The sequence below is a fragment of the Lygodium microphyllum genome, chromosome 2 (genome assembly GCF_053477565.2).
Source record: "Lygodium microphyllum isolate KBCC chromosome 2, Lygodium_microphyllum_v1.1.10, whole genome shotgun sequence".
Classification (NCBI taxonomy): Eukaryota; Viridiplantae; Streptophyta; class Polypodiopsida; order Schizaeales; family Lygodiaceae; genus Lygodium; species Lygodium microphyllum.
The window spans coordinates 67,517,989-67,537,099 of NC_141136.1; the positions used below are offsets into that span (position 1 = coordinate 67,517,989).

Below are 19,111 nucleotides of genomic sequence, written 5' to 3' on the forward strand. Positions count from 1 at the left end.
CAATTTGCCTTTATTTCTCAACCGCGCGTTAAGCTCCCTTTCACAAGCCCTTTATGTTTCGAACTTGGGCTTTCCACTCCTCTCAGTTTATGGCCTTGCTAGGCTTGGTACCCAGGTTGTCTTGATAGAGCAAGCCATTTATGTTGAGGATTCTTCTACAAGGGCTATTATCGCAACAGGTTGGCAGGATGGTGGGCTTTATAGGCTCCATTCTCCTTCTCTTATGGAGCGTCCTCGGAGGCAGTTGTCTATTGCTACACCTGTTCTCACTTGTATACCATCTTTTCCACTATTTCCTTCCCATCCCCCACCCTCGCCTTTAATGGTTCCCTTGTACCCCCCATCCCTTTTTAGAGGGGGACAATCTCAATGATGCAGTTATGGATTCCTTGGCCCCAAGTGTTTTAGAGAGGGTTTCGTAGGGTCATGAGGAGCTTCTTCATCGATAGTCCTCATTGATGCACTTCATCAACCTTGGCATTCCTCTTACCACCCCAATATCCTCTTCTTCCTAGGTAGTCCGCCACATCCAAGATCGGAGAGGAAGTGGTGTCAGCGATCATGTTTGTCATCTCCTACTACCCGTGAGCCTTAGTTTGAATCAGACAAGGGCATTAGAATCTTTGACATGTTTGTCATGTGTTTTGATGGGAAAGGATAGTCACTCTCAAGTGGCTATTTGATTGCATTTTTTTGCATTTCCTTTGGTTGTTGGCATCCTATGTGTGTTTCTAGGTCAGTTTCTGCATTTCTTAGTTTTGTCTCCACATGTTGGACATTATCCATGCCTATTGGGATTTTTCTATGGCCACTTGTGCTTCTTTTTTTTTTTGCACTTTCCCAATGTAATCAATGTTAAATGCTAGTTGGCTAGTTTTAACAACATTTATTACTGTAGATCCACCAATTTAGGGCATTTATGGCTATTTATAGCTTGTCCATCCCCAACTTTGGCAGATTATCTCATTCAGTCTTCTTCCTCTCCAATAGGGGTACACTTCAATACTCCATCTCCTCTGTGCGTTGGTGCTACCGTCATCATTAGACTGATCTAGTGCCCTCATTAACACTGTGGGTTGCATGTAGGGATTGATTAGTCTCCTTTTGCTTTCCTATTTGTATCAGAATTCTTCCTTGTTCAGTGTAGATTTCATTCTTTTTTTCTTGAAGTCTCTCTCTATTCCTTTGTCTTTGTTTTTTCGTTCCCTTCCCTTGCGTACTCTCACAGTTCTAACCTTTATGATGAAGGCCCAAAGCTCACAAACTCATTAAGTAATGCACTTTAGAATATAAAATATGTTTTTTTGACACGATTATATGAGTTTTCATTATCTACTCAAATTTGTAAGCAACTTGGTTATATAATAATCTTTAATACCTAGAGGGTTAGTCTGTTTGCATGATTTAGTGTCATGATTAAAATATCTTATCTATGGATGTCTTGACTTTTTAATGGAATGTTTAAATTGAAAGGTCATGATCACTATTAATATTGATGCATGTTGACCATGTGGAAGATTGAGATGAAGAAACAATATAAATGTTATGTTGATATTGCAACAAATGTAAATAACACATAGGGGAAGTGGAAAAAGCAAAGTCGACAAGAGTTCCAAACCTTGTTGTCCAAGAATAGGAGTCTCCATTCTTTGAGTCTCAAGCCAAGTGGCCTTTATGCTAAGTTCTAAGCATTACTTATTCAATGGTGGTGCTTTTAATTTTATGATATAATGTAAATCCCTAAGCCAACACATATCAAAAAATGGTCGCTCTCAAAAATCACCCATGGGGTTCATGGGACCATGCCCTGTGGGGTTTGACATTTATCCAAAGCCTTGGGTGTGCATGTTAGTGTGGTACAAGTGTTGTCGAAGGCTGAATGTTATCACACCCTGTCCATGTCCATCATATTCTACATGATTTGCATAATACATAAAGGGGATGAAAGATGAAGAATGGCATAAGATGAATTAATTAGCCATCAACATTGGTGAGTTGTTGACATTTAGCAATGTAGAATAAAGTGTCACCTACACACTAATATTGCTCCTTCATCCTCAATCCTCCATCCACAATGATTAATGTTTTCGATATACCATCTCAATGCATCTACACAATGGAGCCCCTAGTATGAATGTGATCTTATGGAAAGAAATGGTCTCAACACTTATGGGGTCATTTCATTTGAGCTTTGGCTAGACTTTTGGAAACAAATTATATAGAATTATATGGGGATCAATTTATAATCTTTTTGCTATTAGTTGCAAATTATTTTGTTGCTATTTGTTGATATTGAAATAAATGAGATGCAAATACAACATTTGGTTCATTGTTAGTGAAAGGAAAAAAAACACACACACACACGCGTGCGCGCACACGCACACGCACACGCACACGCACACGCACACGCACACGCACACGCACACGCACGCACGCACGCACGCACGCACGCACACACACACACACACACACACACACACACACACACACACACACACACACACACACACAAGAGAGAGAGAGAGAGTGTGTGTGTGTGTGAGTGCATGAAACTATATGTCATTATGTGGTTGTTGGAGTTAAAGACTATGGGATTAGCATGCATATGTGTTGTTTCGGCTTTCCGTAGTGCTTAATGCTCTTACTATGAGAGATATAACTGTAACTATTCTCTTTTGTGTGCATGTGCAAGTCTAAAATAATTAATGCACCTACCAAAACTAAGTTATTGCTTAGAAGCTCTCATTTTGGCTGTAGCTCTTGGAACGTTGGCGCATATTGAGAGTTTTAGAGGGAAACTCTGCACACTTATGGCATGTGTGCAATAGAGTCCCTACCTGCATGCATGTGAGGTAATCATCTTCTTGATGTCCTATTTGGGGCCCAATAGGGGAGCAAAGTTCAGAGGTCTACTCGGGATGTGAAAATGGAATCAACATCCTATGTGTGGCAAGAAGACAAAGCTTGGGTGAAGGAGTACTTTATGGGAAAAATCTCCTCAAAAGATGAGTTGCCAGGATGGTTCCTTAGGGCTTTTTAGGCTAAGTGCACCATTGTACAATACATATTCATTAGTCGAGGCTTTTACCAAGTGCTATTCAGCCAAAGAAAGAGATTAGTTGCTATCTTGCACAAAGTTTCGAATGGGATTTGGTTCATTGCCTCCCTTGGTTTGGAATGCCTAGTTTCGATGTCATTCCTAGATCTGCATACTCTTCTAGAGGGTGAAGTCAAGACAACTGTAGCTTCTTCATGTTTTATGTTCCCCTCTTTTAGTCAGCCCAAGAGACCAAAGAAGGGCATGTATTGATCAAGATAGGTGAGTGGAGCCCCCAAAAGTTTTGGAGCTTGGTGGATGCTATTGGAATCAAAGTTGTTTGCGTGATTAAATTCTCTCCTTTTTCTAGATTCATGATATGTGTGCCATGAGAATGGGCATTTTACTAGGAACTATCCTAAAAGGATTGGCAAATATACTAAAATGGCTTAGAAGAAGGAGGAAGAAAAGAAGGATGAGAATAATGAAGGCTTGACAATGGAGATGAATCAAAAGAAATATAAAAGGACCTTGATTGGAAAACAAGAGGAGAAATAAATCAAAACAAAGCTGAACTCATAATTGTCTAGGATAGGTTTTTTTAATATCACAAAATGTTACCACGTCCCCATAAAGCAATGTGGTCATGATCAAGTGTCTTCTTAGTATGCTTTGTGTTGGTAACTTCATCTCACATAAATGCCTTGTGGTAATTTCAAATGCACACTTGCAAAGGTTTTTTACATAAAACTTATCATTTGGATTACACCAAATGATGTGTCACATAAATACAAGGGTGTGAGGTGCACATATCCTGATAACCAAGTATGGTGTGTATGTTGAAATGTGATAGTTAATCTAAAAAGTATCTAGAGAAGACACTCAACCACATATGCATATAGTTATACACATATTTCCACAATTTTTTACCTAATTGATCAACTATACATATTCTACCACTTTATTTCATATAACATGCCTATGCTTTTAACTTAAAATGACTTAGAGAGAGAGAGAGAGAGAGAGAGAGAGAGAGAGAGAGAGAGAGAGAGAGAGAGAGAGAGAGAGTATAATTAAGTAGCACAATCAAAGTTGCTCGCTCACTCTAGCTCTCTTACATAGATACATACGTCATACATGCACACATCCCACATACATATTATCAAAAGTTTTGTGGGGGTGTCAACATCTCTCTCTCTCTCTCTCTCTCTCTATATATATATATATATATATATATATATATATATATATATATATATATCTATATATATATATATATATATATATATATGCATGCATGCACACCTTTGGACAACTAAATGTTGTTCTTTGAGAAGCAACTCCTACATTCATTTGTATAATGACATTCGACTATGGGGGGATTGTACTTGGATACGTGAGCTTTTATGACTTTGTGAAGTCTAGAAAAGAACATGTAGATTGGATGATTTATGTACACATGAAGATTTATTGCGAACCCATCTTTGCATGGTAACTTTAAGTTTCCAAACCCATAAAAGATGTATGCATATTGCACTATGGTAAGATCTAGATAATGCAAGGTGTATTGCATTGCAAGTTGCACTTTGTTTTTTCAAGTAAATCACAATTTTCACATTGTATTCTATGGTCTATACTACATGAACTTCATTAATGAGATGCAGCTAAGGCAATTCGACTTTCCAAGGCAAAAGTCAATTACACATACATAATTAGGTGTGGAACACATTGCTTGATGCATTTCTTAATGCTCACAAAAATGTGAAGTGAGTGGGGGGTGCATCCTTTCAATCTTCACAATGATGCCAACCTCACATGTGTGTTCATGGCCCCTTGAAAGGTAAGAAGGCAAAGGTGCTAGTAAAATGATGGGTGCCGCAAAAGAAAAGCTGTATCACTAGTCCAATACCATGCATGACATTTGAGAGTGGAAGGGTTGCTACTATTGCTGAAACTCAAAATCACATTTGTTGAGATGCAAGTTTGAGCTTGTCAAGCTATTGGTTGGTTACCTTTTTTGGTTTTTAATATTTATAGCCTTAAAGTTTTTAGCAATGGTTTTGTTGCAACCTTCCTATGCTTGATATCCTCCATCATAAGGCCAAACATCATTAACTTCCCTAGCAACATGACACCGTCTTGAGGGTGGAATCTTGTCATATCACCAAATTGGAAGAAATGTGAGAGCTCAATAAGTTCATGGGTTCAAACTTGGATAAGGTAGCTTTTTGGTGCCTTATCTTTACCCTTGGGGAGCAAAGGTTGGGATGTTGCCCTAAGCATCAAATAAATACTATTGGATTAAAGACATGACACAACCTTGTGGAGCTACAAGGACCCTTTAATGCCAATAAATAGTAGTGCCTTAAAACAAATCATGATATGACTTTGTAACCCCTTAGAATCCATATTTGATGTTTTTTTTAGAGTGGACAATAGAGAGCAAGAAGGTGGTCTTTATTGGTGGCTTTATCAATGTTGACTTTTAACCAAAAATTGAAACATGTCCTCTTAAATTTTGGATCACATGTTTTGAGATAAAGTCTTCATCTAAATATTATAACATGTTCCCATGTGCTTTTCTTGGATATTAATAATAAGAATTCCACTTGGATATTATAGTGAAAGTATGTTTTCCAATCTTTCAAATCTTAGGCAATAATTACGATTTTGGGGCCTCAAAATTGATCTTGTATTTCACACGATTTTTGGTAAACGCTCCATTGTAGTGGCACCCAAGTTGCATCCATGAAATTCTTGATTTATTGGATAATAATAATAATAATAATAATAATAATAATAATAATAATAATTCCTCTTGGATATTATAGTTGAAGTATGTTTTCCAATATTTCAAATCTTAGGCAATAATTATGATTTTGGGGCCTCAAAATTGATCACGTATTTCACACGCATTTTGGTAAATGCTCCATTGTATTGGCACCCAAGTTGCACCCATGAAATTTCGCGATTTTAAGTTGTAGCATAGAAATTTTATGCTAGGAGCTTCTTGGCTTAGTAGTTGATTGCAAACTAAAATGTATGTCTTACATTGTGGCAATAGGTGTGATAATGGGGGGAGATCAAATCAAATTTTGCTTTCAGAAAGGTGAGCTGATGCGACGAACATTGCCACATATATAATTAATAATTATTGGACCAACATATATGCCAATTAGAATTCTTGAACATCACTGATAGAGCATGACACATGATAGGCCCTTCTTTGCTACTTGTAATTGCCACTATTTTATATACGATTTTCACAACACCTAATAGGCCCTTCTCTACATACGAGTGTGCATATATAAGAGGCCCTTCTTTACATATATAACTGTGCATGACATGTAATAGATGCTTCTCCCATGCATGGCATATTATAGGTTCTTGTCTACAAGTGATGGCATCATGCCTAGCTCGTCCTAGACATTGTGAAATTCTTGAAAGTAAACAAACACATTTACTAAAAATATAGCTACCTTACTTGCTAGGCTATTGAAAGTCGTAGAGAGAACTGTGCCCACTATCTAATTGTAACGCCATGCATGTAAGTATGCATGTGACACGGATTAGGCGCTTCTTTGCTACATGGAATTGCTAATTCCCTAGGGAAGGGTAATGTCCTACTTTGAGTGTGAAGGAAATGCAAGATAATGATGATGACATGGCAAGCCAAGCAGGCTGAAGAGGGGATGATGACATGGCAAGGGCGAGGATGAGGTGGCATTTGGCAAGCCAAAACCAGTTACAAGGCTGGTCAATGGGGCCTGGGAAGGAGACAACAAGGGGCTGGGGATGACATCAGCAAGGGGTCTGTCCCTCCCCCCTTTGTCTGAGAGACCAAAAGGCCAAAAGGGAGAAGGATTACCTTAGAAGACCGATCATCAGAGAGAGTGGCAAAAGAGAGAGAACAGGAAACTATCTCTTCCATCATCAGCATCATCATTCCCATCAGCGGCCAAGCCTCCTCTTTCCTTTCTTTCCAGTTTCCTCTCATCATCCTTTCCTCTCTCTCCTGCAGCTCCCTTCTTTGTCTTTTGCCCCCCTTTTGACTCCCCTCGATAGTAAAACCCTCAGCGACGGAGCAGGCACACAGGCGAGAGATAGACAGAGAGAGAGAACAAGAAGAATAATTAAAACCTCTCCTTCCCTTGTGAATCCCACCCACTAAAGGCTCCCCTCCTTTACAACAAACAATCCCTACAGCAGAAAAGCCCTGCCCTGCCTTTGCTTGTTTTCTTCCGTCCCTCCCCCTCCCCCTTCTTCTTCTTCCTCCTCCAACTCCTTCTTTGCACCTCGGTAACAGGACCTTTTTTTTACATTTTGGTATAATTACCTCGCCTTCCCCAGACGGTTCTTCCTGTTTCGCCTTTCCCTCAGCCCTGCAAACCCTAATTATCTTTCTCTCTCCGATCACACTTCCCCTGTTCTCTTTTTCAATTGAGATCCTACTTTATCTCTTGCATCTCCAACTCCTGCTCCGAGACCCCTTTGCTGCATTGCTTCCAGGACCTCAATGAGAACATCTAAAAGGCAGCTGATCCGTCAGTCTTGGCCTGTCGGACGACGCAGCTCGGATGCTTGATCTGCACAGTGCCCTATTGTTGGAGTCATTGGGGGCCGAATTCACTACTGCCGTGGCGTTCTTGCCTGCTACTTGGCATGCTCTAAGGGGTGTGAATGACGATGGATCATCGTCGTTACACAGGATTTCCTAACCAACCTGGTGAGCCCTGTTTCACTTTGCTTCTGCTGTCAATTGCTCCTCTAGATGGAGTGTCCAGAGTTCGTTGATTTATTTAGGATTGAGCGTTGTTTGAATGTATGCACATAGAACGATTCTAGTAAAGGCTGTCAAAACACCTGTAGTTCTGATTGTTGTACTTTAAAATGTATACATATAGAATGACACTAGCTGTACTTCTGATTGTTTCCCATCCATACCAAGTGGTGACAACTAGGCAGTGTTTCAATGTACAGAAAGATGAGGGAGGTGAGCCCGGATACATTCAATATTCACATATATGCCTGAAAACGCAGAGCTGTTGCAAAATGGGTTGTTGTAAGCTAGAACAAAAAGTTAATGAACTGACCAATGATCAACTATTTGGTGGCTTATATTGGAAATTAATATGACAATGAGTTCGTCAGTTTTCCCCAGCTCATTGAGGCCTGATTGCAAAGGATTGAGAGCCGGTGAGTGAACCCATCAAATGGTTGTGTTAGGGAAGATCTTTGTAGGCAATGGAACCTGCAATCATCGGGTTGATTTTGCAGTTCGAACAGTGGGTGACGGATTGGACATTTAGCCTGTTCCACTGGTTCTCTCATAGTGACCCCTGGGGCTTGGATGTATGAACCGTAGGTTGTACGGACTTCAGTCTGTTAATACATGTTACCACAGAGGTGAGTAAGTTTTGTAATCAACGCAAAAATGCTACAATGCAGCCCCCCTTAAAGTAGAGTGTGACTTAAACTAGAGTGTGAAAATGCTATAATATGTCCCAAGTGGGTATACAGATAATGTTAATACATGTTACCTCAGAGGTGAGTAAGTTTTGTAATGCATGCAAAACTGCTGCAATGCAGCCCCGCTTAAAGTAGAGTGTGACTTAAACTAGAGTGTGATAATGCTATAGTATCTTCCAATTGGGTATATAGATAATCCTAACACTATTGTAGACCGACACTAGAGTTCGTGGTGTTCAGTTATGTTCCTTAACTGAAGTGCTAGTGAATGCATGTGGCATTGAGTGGTTTGTGTGAAACCATACGTCAAGACTTGTTAATGGTATAAGAAAAGGCATTAAAGTCCATAGAGAATGAAGAGCATAAAAGTGTAGATGGGCAAAGGCCAGCCTTGTGCTCCCCAAGATGTAGCTTCTACGTTGTGTTTCACAATCAGGGAGTCAGATGTGATCTGCTCAAATGTCCAACACTTGAATTATCTTTTATCTTTCATGCTCTTTGTTGCCATCGTTCAAGGGCATTACTATTTGACATGTTATTTCACAAAATTCTAGAAATGGCAAGAAAGAAGTTCCATGCAAACATAATAGATGTAGTAAAATACTATGTATAGTAGGAATATGCAAAATTAAAGCATTGCCAATCTTTGACTTGACTTAGAAAGCACAACTGAACTTGACTTAAGAAACATTGATGCTCAAATTAAATTCCAAAAACATTGGGCAATAACTTGTAAGGTTATGAATTATAAAGTACCATGTCCACCAATCATGACTAATTAACAAATCATGGTTCATGCTCAAGCCATTTGCCATTATCCATTAAACAATTTAAATGACATGCGACTACTTACAAATCTAAAATCTACATAGCCTACCAATAGGCTATAATAAGTAAGAGTTTTAGAATCCAAAGGTATGAAATGGGTTTCTATGCAACATTGAGCATGGGGCAGTGCTAGAATTTCAATGACTATTCGGATTTGTTGATTCGTAGGACTTAAGTACAAGCTTTCTTTTTTTGCCAAGGGTAAAGGGATGGCATGATGCATGTGGAGTTGTTCTTGAGAATGATGTTTACATATGGGCCACTCCCTTGTGAGCTCTCAACTTGGCTCCATTGTGAGTTTGGGGGTAGGGGTGGGATAGTCAAAATTAATTTGCTTTGCTTTGGCGATTTAGAAAATAATGTATAGTCTTAGAAAAAACTCTAGAGTGTCAGAGCTGTCAAATGTAGGGAGAGTAGCCCAAATGTTGATGCAAGGTGGATAATGATGATGCCAGATGATGGAGGATGAGCCGGGTTTCAAAAACACAGGTCCCAGCAGCCCCTATGATAAACGAGTGACGCTAGGTGATGGAGGAGAAGTCGGGTTGCAAAAATGCAAGTCTCGACAGCCCCTGTGATAGATGAGTGATGGAATCATTGACGCTCCGTGATGTAGACTGTCGCCAGAGGCTAAGATGTTGACGCTAAGCTGGAGATGATGACGCCAGGCAAGGAGAAGATCTCCACATTAAAAATTGCAAGTGAAGGTGGAGCCTAAAGGAGAAGGGTACTAATGCCAAGCAGATGATGGTTACGCCAGGTGGAAGATGCTCCAATTGCAAGGCTTGATGATGGAACAGGGTGCTTGAAGCATAAGAGAAAGGGTAAAGGTAGCCACGAGTCACAAACTGCAATGTCCTCCTAAAGGGATGTGAGGGCAGTGGAAGAGGTTGGTAAGAGAAGGGAAGGGTGTTTGATGATGGAGGAAGAGAGGTGAAGAATGATTGAAGAGTGGTGGTAGAAGTGAAGAATGGATGAAGTAATTGCCTATTTATAGGCATAAGTTGTCTAGGGTGGCGCACCATTGTGTGGGTACCCACTGAAAAAGTGGCCAAAATGTGAATACTAGTGCTTTTTGGGAGTGCTAGTGTGAAACCCTAAATGAAGTGTGTGAACTAAAGAGCAAGTATCTGGTATCAGATTTTGGCCTAGACCAATTTATTGGCTACTAATGTCAGTGGGTGGTGACATTAGAGACTAATGCCAATCTAAGGACCAATAATTGCTTAGGGATACTTGGAAAACAAATTTGCCTAGCCAATTTAATTATTAGTTGGTGAAATTGATTTTTTGAGTACTAGAATAACAATTAAATTAGTTTTCACAATCAATATTCTAAAAATTAATTTAATACACTGGATAATGCTAGAAAATGGGGTTAAAAGATTGATAATTGTCAAAAATTGCCCGTACAAGTGGAAAAAAGTTTGTAGGGATTGGTGGAAGTCTATTTTAGCCATTGTGAGAGAGAAGGAGGTTGCTAGAGAGCAAGAAGCGGTCTTTTTGGTAGTCTTAAGCTGTAGATGACAGCTTACACGGCTATTTGAGCAGGTGACAATAACTTTTCAGTGTTTCTTGCGATGAGACTTTGAAATTTCTTTCTCTATAGCATTCTCTCTTATCCCCCAGCCATCTCTTAAGTTATCTAAGCATTTTCCAGTAGTTTGAGTCATTAGAGGAAGAGATTTCAATCAATCTTTGTTATAAACCCTAATTTACAGTAAAAATTAGGGTTTTGACAGAGCTGGCTCGGGATGCATGCTTAGAATTGAGGTCCAAGGACTTGAGATCCAATGGCTGAATTTGAGGAATTTCAAGGAGATTTAAGAGGCCAGCCAGCCAATGTAACCAGTCTTGCTCCTCGGATAGGGTGGTAAATAACCTGATTAAGCACTATTTATAGCAAATAACGAATTTACAAAATTGAAAAGCACACTTTACCATATAATCTTGGACATTGGACACCTCGTTGGCCCCAAAACTGGTGCCCCTTTTGGTATTTATTTAATTTAATTGACAAAGAAGTTGATATACAATGGGATTCTTCCAATCCCTTTCGGTATTCCAATTTGTAGAAAGGTTGGAAGATGAGAGAGAATGCTTAGGAGAGAGAAAATTCAGACTTTCTTTGCAAAGAATTGAAGAAAATCTGTCATTTACTGTTGTTACCCTGTCTCAACAGCTTGTAGATGCTGTCACTTGTTGTTGATTGGTCTTCTCTTGCCCCTGGCTGCCTCAGAAGGTCCTCCAATGGCTGCAAATCAGACCAACAACATCTCCTCCCTCTCTCTTGCAGGCTGAATACACTAAAAATGCCTCTCCAACCTCTAAAGACGTTTTTCAGTCTTGCATGGGCATTTTTGACAAGTGGCAGTCTTTTTGAATGGTTTTTCTAGCATTATCCATAATTAAATATTAAATTTGAGTCTTTAAATATTAAAAATTAATCTAATAATTATTTCGGTGCCTTGCAAAATAATTTGACTAGCCAATAATTAAATTGGCTAGGAAACTTCCATTCCTGAGTATCTCTGCACCATCTTTGACCATCAGAGCGGGGTTAGGTACCATTAAATGCCACTTCTCTAGTGTCACCTATTGATACTTATGGCCAAATGAATGACCTAGGCCAACAATTGGCACCAAATACCACCAAGTATCTGCTCAATGTAACTTATAGCAACTTTTTCCTTTGATATCCCGTGATTTTCTCGAGTTTCGGGCTCGTAAATTTACTCTAATCCCAATTACTCCTCACATGTGCAACATTTACTTAACCATGTGATTAAAAATTAATCCAAATGTTAAGTGAGGTTTCAAAAATATATGTCCTTATGACAACCAATATTAGATTTGGGGTTGAATTTGTCTTTCAAGGAGCAGAGTGAAGGCCAATCGTGAAGCAAACCAAGGGGTAAATTGGTTTGGAGGCTTGCTGTCAGTTTTGACATCAAGAGGCACTTGGATTAGCGGAGGAGATTAGAGGAGCTCAGTTGTACTTTTTCCTTTTGCAATATAAGATAAAGAAAGATTGCAAGGGGTGCTAATTTTGGGGCCAACAGGGTATTTAATGTACAAGGTTAAAGTGGTAAAGTGTACATTTTTAGTTTATGTGAATTTTATGCTTGCTGTAATTAGTGCTTAATCAGGTTATTTACCACTCTATCCAAGAAGGAAGGTTGATTTCATTGCCCTTGGGCATTTTGTACACTCTTACATTCATTTACAACATTAATCTCACTTCAGAGTTTTTCTCTTTGTGTTTGTTTCTGTGTTTGAGTTTTGAGTTTTTGTGTTTTATGTCTAGGGCTTCAGTTTTGCTTGTCTTTGTTTGAGTCTTTCTATTTTAGTCTTGGTCATACATGTTGTGTTTCCTTAGTGCAAAACCTAGTATATCTATATATGGTATTAGAGCCAGTGCTCTTTTAAAGAGTATCCTATGGTGATTGTGGAGGCTAGTCTTTGTGCAAGACTCACATGTGACTCGATTTTGATTTATAATGTCTTATGCACCCTCTTCTAGGGATCCTATGATATCCCATTAGGCTTTTCCATCATTGGAGGATCTAAGAAGGCATTATAGTCTCGAGGAGAGGTAGATACACCTTCATCTTCATCAAGTATATATCTACCATTTGTTTCATTTAAACACGTAAACCACACTTCTCAACTCCCTCCCATTCCACCACTATCTTCTTCACCTTCTGATCTACTCACATCTTCATTCCAAAACTTGGGCTTACACTCCACTTCCGCTCAAAGCACACTAGGGTTTGGATCTTTCATCTCAGCTCCTAGCACCTTCTCATTCACCATTCCACAATCTACCTACCCTCCATTCACTCCACTTCTTTGTGTATCGTTAGGGGAAATGCTACTCTTTAATACTATATCTTTTGCTTATCCCCACTTTACTACATGCTTCCACTCTAGGACGACTATGATGGACATTCCCCTCACTACCCCTGGATACTCACAAATCCTCCACACCACCTTTAGACACAAGGATATGCATCCTTTGCTTATGGAGTGACGTCACATATTCCTTGGGCCACTCCTACGTAGGGATTTCCATCCTCTTTTGCTCGTGTCTCTATCCCTCCACCCTTGGGTTCCACAAGCGGTTACCATGTCCATACTGAGTTTGCCCTTGTGCACATTTGGATTTGCTGTACACACTTCTCGTATGCATGGTGGGCACTTTGGGATTCCTTCCCAAGTGTACTCCACTCCCCCACCGTCTCTCCCCTATTCACCCTACCCCCTTTACACATCTTCTCCATCTCCTAGCACTGCTACTTCTATTGCAATGGCCAAGAATGTCCTTACAGATAAGACTTGTTTATATGGGTTAAATTTCAGCACTTGGTCGAACTTCATGCAAGAAGTGCTTAAATCTTAGGGAATTTGGGACCTTGTCATTGGTATTGAGCTTATGCTAGACCCTCGATTAGCTCACCCCGATATTTGTTAATCGAAAGTCCACAATGCCATGGCCAATGTTGAGTTAATGCAAGGGTTGCTTTGTGAATTCCACTCTCAATTATAACATTTTTCCCTGGTATCTGAGCGTTGGAGTCATCTCATTGACCGCTATGTGGTATGAGATCGCACTCCACGTATTAATCCTGATTTTGAGCTTAAGGAGTTCTCCTTGAAGGAAGGGGATAATTTGAAACTCAAGCTAGTCGAATATTGGTGGTTACTTGTTGAGTTTGCCACCATTGGCTTCCCAAAGCCAAATGACAATCAGATCATGTGCTTCTTGAATAAGTTACCTAACAAATACTTTCATTTTATCCAGCACATTATCTCACTATCTAGATTGCCAACCTTTTATGAGTTGGAGTGCTAGTTCTTGCATTATGTGAGGCTGGACGATTAAGTCCACAAGGACTTCTCCACATAGATCCATTCAAAGACATGAGGGTTGGTTGCCTCTTTTTCGAGAGGGAAAACCAATAGTGGGAAGAACTGGCAAAATGCAAAGGCAAGCCAAAAGAAGGGTGACACCAGCTCTATTGACGAAATCAAAGAATCACAATCCCTTTGGCTGCTAATTTCTAAGAAAAATAGATTTTGCACACACTGCTAGAAGCCAGGTCATGTGGACGAGGAGTATTGTACCAAGGCCCAGGGTCTTTCTCTAAAAAAACCACCGTGCAGATTGTTGCGACTGCCTCCACTTTAGCTAGCCAGTCCAGTGGGGCTATGCCTCCTATTACTGCACCATGTGTTCCATCTGTCCTAGCGGCTATTGGATATGTTGCATGCGGACAGTCTAAACAACCTATCTCCTTCACGACTCCTAAAGGATTAGTTGATTGGTTTGCTAGTGACTCGCTATTGTACTTTACGCATCCATTCCTAGGGTATCCACTACACCTTCTATGACCCCTTTCCCACCTCGCTATATGCGATGATGACCACACACTTGGCCTTTTCTCTTTTTAGACTTTCGTTGTATACTTACATACTCATTGCATTGCACTTGGCTTTGCTTTCCTTTATTTTGAGTTTTGTTTTTGGAGCATCTTACTACTCACCTCTGTACTTGTTGTTGGGATGTAAAGGTCCTTTATTCACCTCCGTGTATTTTACACGTGTATTGTTATGTTGTACATGTGAATGCACCCTTACGGGCCCTAAGTATAAATACATTTTATTCTTTGTGTACCAACACATTGTTGGTACACCCAAATCTGTTTGTCACTCTTACTCTCACTCTCACTCTCACTCTCACTCTCACTCTCACTCACCTGTTCACTTCCTCTGTTGCAAATCTTCACCCTTCCGCTACCCGCGTGCTCCAACAACTGGTATCAGAGCTGAGGTTAAGGTGCTCGCGCTCCTCGAAGTCCGTGTGAGACAACACCAGGTCTTCGCTCGCGAGAAATCAGTAAGTCGTCACTCATACAGGTCAGGTCAGGTCATCGCTGTTTCCAGGCACGTGTATGTGCTGGACAGTCAGGCGACAGTGGTGCAGGTCACGTTTTGTGCAAGCGACAGCGTGATAGACAGGCGACAGGTCGTTTTTGACCTGGCAGGTAGGGACAGGTTGTTTTTTGATCAGGCAGGCAGTCGAACAGGTCACGAACAGGTCACGAGCAGCCAGGCGTAGGCTGCACAGGTCAACGTAGGTCACGAGCATCAGGCGCAGGCTGGACAGGTCACGCGATGCTGTTTTCGTCACGTTTTTGAGCAGGCGACAGCTCACACAAGGCTGCCACAAGTAGCGCAGGTCAACGGCTGCAGTTCGACACGTTTTTTCTTCCATAAATTTTTAAAATTTTTTCTAAGGTTTACTGCAAGCAACCTCTTTGCCACTGACGGGAGTTTGCGCGCGCAAGCACAGTTCTCAGATTTGGTCAAATTTGAACCTGGAAATTTGGGGCTTTTCCCAGATTTGATGCTGTTTATGCTTGACAGTGACATCTGTGTCAGAAATTGCAGACATTGTGCGCATTGACCTCAATTAATTTGGGGATTTTTCAAAATTTGTTGGAATTTTGCTCATCCGAGTAAAATTTATTGGCATTGGACCAAGGAAAATTGGGCCTTTTCATGTATTGATGCAATTTTGCTCAGCTGAGTCAGTTTGGCTGACATTTGCGCACATCTGGACCTGGAAATTTGGGATTTTGCGCAGAATTTGATAAATTTCTGCATTATTTGCCTGTGCAGTGGCTGGTTTATGTCAAAACAACAAAGGATTATTGCTGGTTATGCAAGAACAGCAGTGTATTTGCTGATTTATCTTGTGCTCTTGCAGTTCAATGCTTTTACACTTGTACTTGTGAAAAAATGGCTGCAACTTCTTCCAGTTCTGACATTAAAAGTTTGATGGAAATCAAGCGATTTGATGGTCAGGGCTTTGATCTTTGGAAAGATCGTATGCAGTTCATATTGTTCTTAAAGGATTGTGAGGATGCTTTGCAAATGGATAAACCCGCACAAATGTTTGAGGCGGATTGGGCCAAAGTCAATAAAAGGGCTGTGGCTTATATAAAGATGGGTGTCACTGATGACATTTTGACAGACATTAAGGGTTTAGACACTGGTCATGCAATATGGGAGAAGTTGAAGACTACCTATGAGATCACCACACCCGTTAATCAGGTGCATTTAATGCGTAAGTTGGTGAATATGCGGCTGGATGAGTCCAAGCCTGCAGCTGAGCACTTGAGTGCATTTACTGGCATTTTAAATCAGCTCAAGGATGCAAGTTTGGATTTTGATGATAAGTTGAGGGCGATCTTTTTGATCATGACATTGCCCGACTCTTGGGAGACTTTGGTTGTTTCTCTCAACAATAACCCCAATCTCACATATGATGGTGTGAGGGGTTCGATCTTGAATGAAGAAATTAGACGTAAGTCTAGTGGAGAAGGCAGCAACTCAGCTTATAATGTTAGAGGCAGGGATGAAAAGAAAAATGCAAATGCTAGACAGAGAAGCAGGAGCAAGAGCAAAGGAAAAGAAAAGAGTGATGTTACATGCTATCAGTGTGGTCGGAAGGGCCACAAGAAGCCTGATTGCAGGTATTACAAGAAGGAACGAGAGAGAAAGAAGAATGCAGGAGACAAAAAAGAAGAAAGAGGAAAAGACAGATGCATCTGAGGCAGGTAAAGGCAAGGAAAAGGCCAATGTGGCCTCTAGTGTTGTCATAGAGGAGCTCTCAGATGCAGAGGCTGATGTATTATGTGCAGTGGATTATGATGCCCTTGTATGTCACATGCAGGATATGCAGATCACCAAGGCTGATGTGATTGATGCACTTTTGTGAGTTGATGATTGTGTCACTCAGACTTGGATTGTAGACTCTGGTGCCTCTTTCCATGTGGCTCCATGCTTGGAGTGTTTTGTTACTTTTGATGCAGGCTGTTATGGCAAGGTTTACCTTGGAAATAATCATGCTTGCAGCATTGATGGGATTGGCACCATACACTTGTCTTTGGATAATGGGCAAGAACTTGTGTTGAAAGATGTCAGATATGTGCCTGGCATCAAGAAGAGTTTACTATCTGTTGGACAGCTTGACTTGCATGGTTACACCACACTGTTTGGTGGTGGTTTATGGAAATTAAAAAGGGGTTCCATGCTGATTGCTAAAGGAACCAAGAAGGGCACTTTGTATTGTCTGCATTGTAAAGCTTTGAATGGCAAGTTTCTTGCAGTTGCTGAATTTGGCTGTCATTTGGAGTTATGGCATAAGAGATTAGGCCATATGAGCCAGAAAGGACTTGATGTTCTTACCTCTTTGAAGAGGGTTGATGGAAAAGGCTCTAAACTTGATTTTTGTAATGACTGTCAGTTTGAAAAGCAAATGAAAAATTCCTTTTACTTTGGTGTCTCCCGTAAGTCAAATGTATTGGACTTAGTGCATTCTGATGTATGTAGCATGCCTTTGAAATCGTTGGGTGGTACTGCATACTTTGCCTCTTTTATTGATGACTGTTCCAGGAAGATTTGGGTTTATTTGTTGAAAAAGAAAAGTGAAGTGTTTGCTGTTTTTAAAACTTTTCATGCATTCGTGACTACTCAGGCAGGTAGAAAGTTGAAATGCTTGAGAACTGATAATGGGGGTGAGTTCACGTCTAATGAATTTAAGTCCTTTTGTGACTTGAATGGGATCAAGAGGGAGCTTACAGCCCCTTACAGCCCTTCTTCAAATGGTGTGGCTGAAAGATACAATAGGACTCTGTGAGAGAGTGCGGTGCATGCTGTCCACTGCTAATCTCCCTCATGAATTTTGGGGAGAGGCACTTAAAACCGCGGTTCACATTTGCAACCGCTCTCCAAACAGGTCCCTAAATAATGGCATTCCTGAGGAGGTTTGGTCTGGCAAACCGGCCTCATATGACCATTTACGAATATTTGGCTGTGATGCTTTTGTGCATGTTAGAAATGAGCTGAGGAATAAACTTGACCCGAAATCCACCAAAGGCATTTTCATGGGCTATGGTGATGAGGGTGAATTTGGCTATAGAGTGTGGCTACCTCAGTCCAAGAAAATTGTTCGCAGCTGTAATGTTGTGTTTAATGAGGCAAAGTTGCTGAAAAGTACTTTAGCCTCTGATGAAGACATGAAAAAGGTCAAATTTCAGAATTTGCAGCCACCTATTACTTCAAATGATGAGCCTCATGGTGCTGTACCACAGGCTGAAACTGATGATCAGCCGGTTATCTTTGAGCCAGATGATGATGGACAGCAAATAGAAGCACAGGGAGCTGATTCCTGAGAATGTGGATCATTGGGTACGCAAGTCTACACGCCTAAGAAGGCAACCACATAGGTATGACCCCTCTTTGCATTATGTGATGCTTACTGATGAGGGTGAGCCTCTGACATATAAAGAGGCTAAGTCATGCAAATTCAGCAATAAGTGGGAGCTAGCTATGCAGGAAGAGATTAAATCTCTGTATGCTAATGATACTTGGGATCTTGTGTCGTTGCCCAAAGAAAGAAAGCCTCTTCCAAAGAAATGGGTTTACAAAGTAAAGACAGTTGATGGGAAACCCAAGTACAAGGCAAGATTGGTTGCCAAAGGGTATGCACAGAAGGAAGGGATGGACTTCCAAGAGGTCTTCTCACCTGTTGTGAAGATGACCACACTACGTGTGGTTTTTGCTCTTACTGCTGTATTGGATTTAGAGCTGTACCAAATGGATGTGAAAACAGCTTTTCTGCATGGTGACATTGATGAGGAGATCTACATGAAACAACCCGAGGGTTTTGTAGTTCCTGGAAAAGAGCAGTTGGTGTGTAAACTAAAA

General features: G+C 40.6%; 1 protein-coding gene across 2 annotated transcripts in view; it reads left to right on the top strand.

Annotated features, from left to right (window-relative positions):
• The first annotated feature begins 6,904 nt into the window (after window positions 1-6,904).
• Window positions 6,905-19,111, top strand: part of LOC148039845 (calmodulin-binding transcription activator 3-like) — a 51,749-nt gene continuing 39,542 nt past the window's right edge. Inside the window, exon 1 of one of the 2 annotated variants that reach the window (XM_087694516.1) lies at window positions 6,905-7,763. In XM_087694516.1, coding sequence (XP_087550642.1) covers window positions 7,718-7,763 — 46 coding nt within the window. In that variant the 5' untranslated portion in view covers window positions 6,905-7,717. The remainder of the gene's footprint in view (window positions 7,764-19,111) is intronic. The other variant, XM_087694525.1, reaches the window with a different exon arrangement.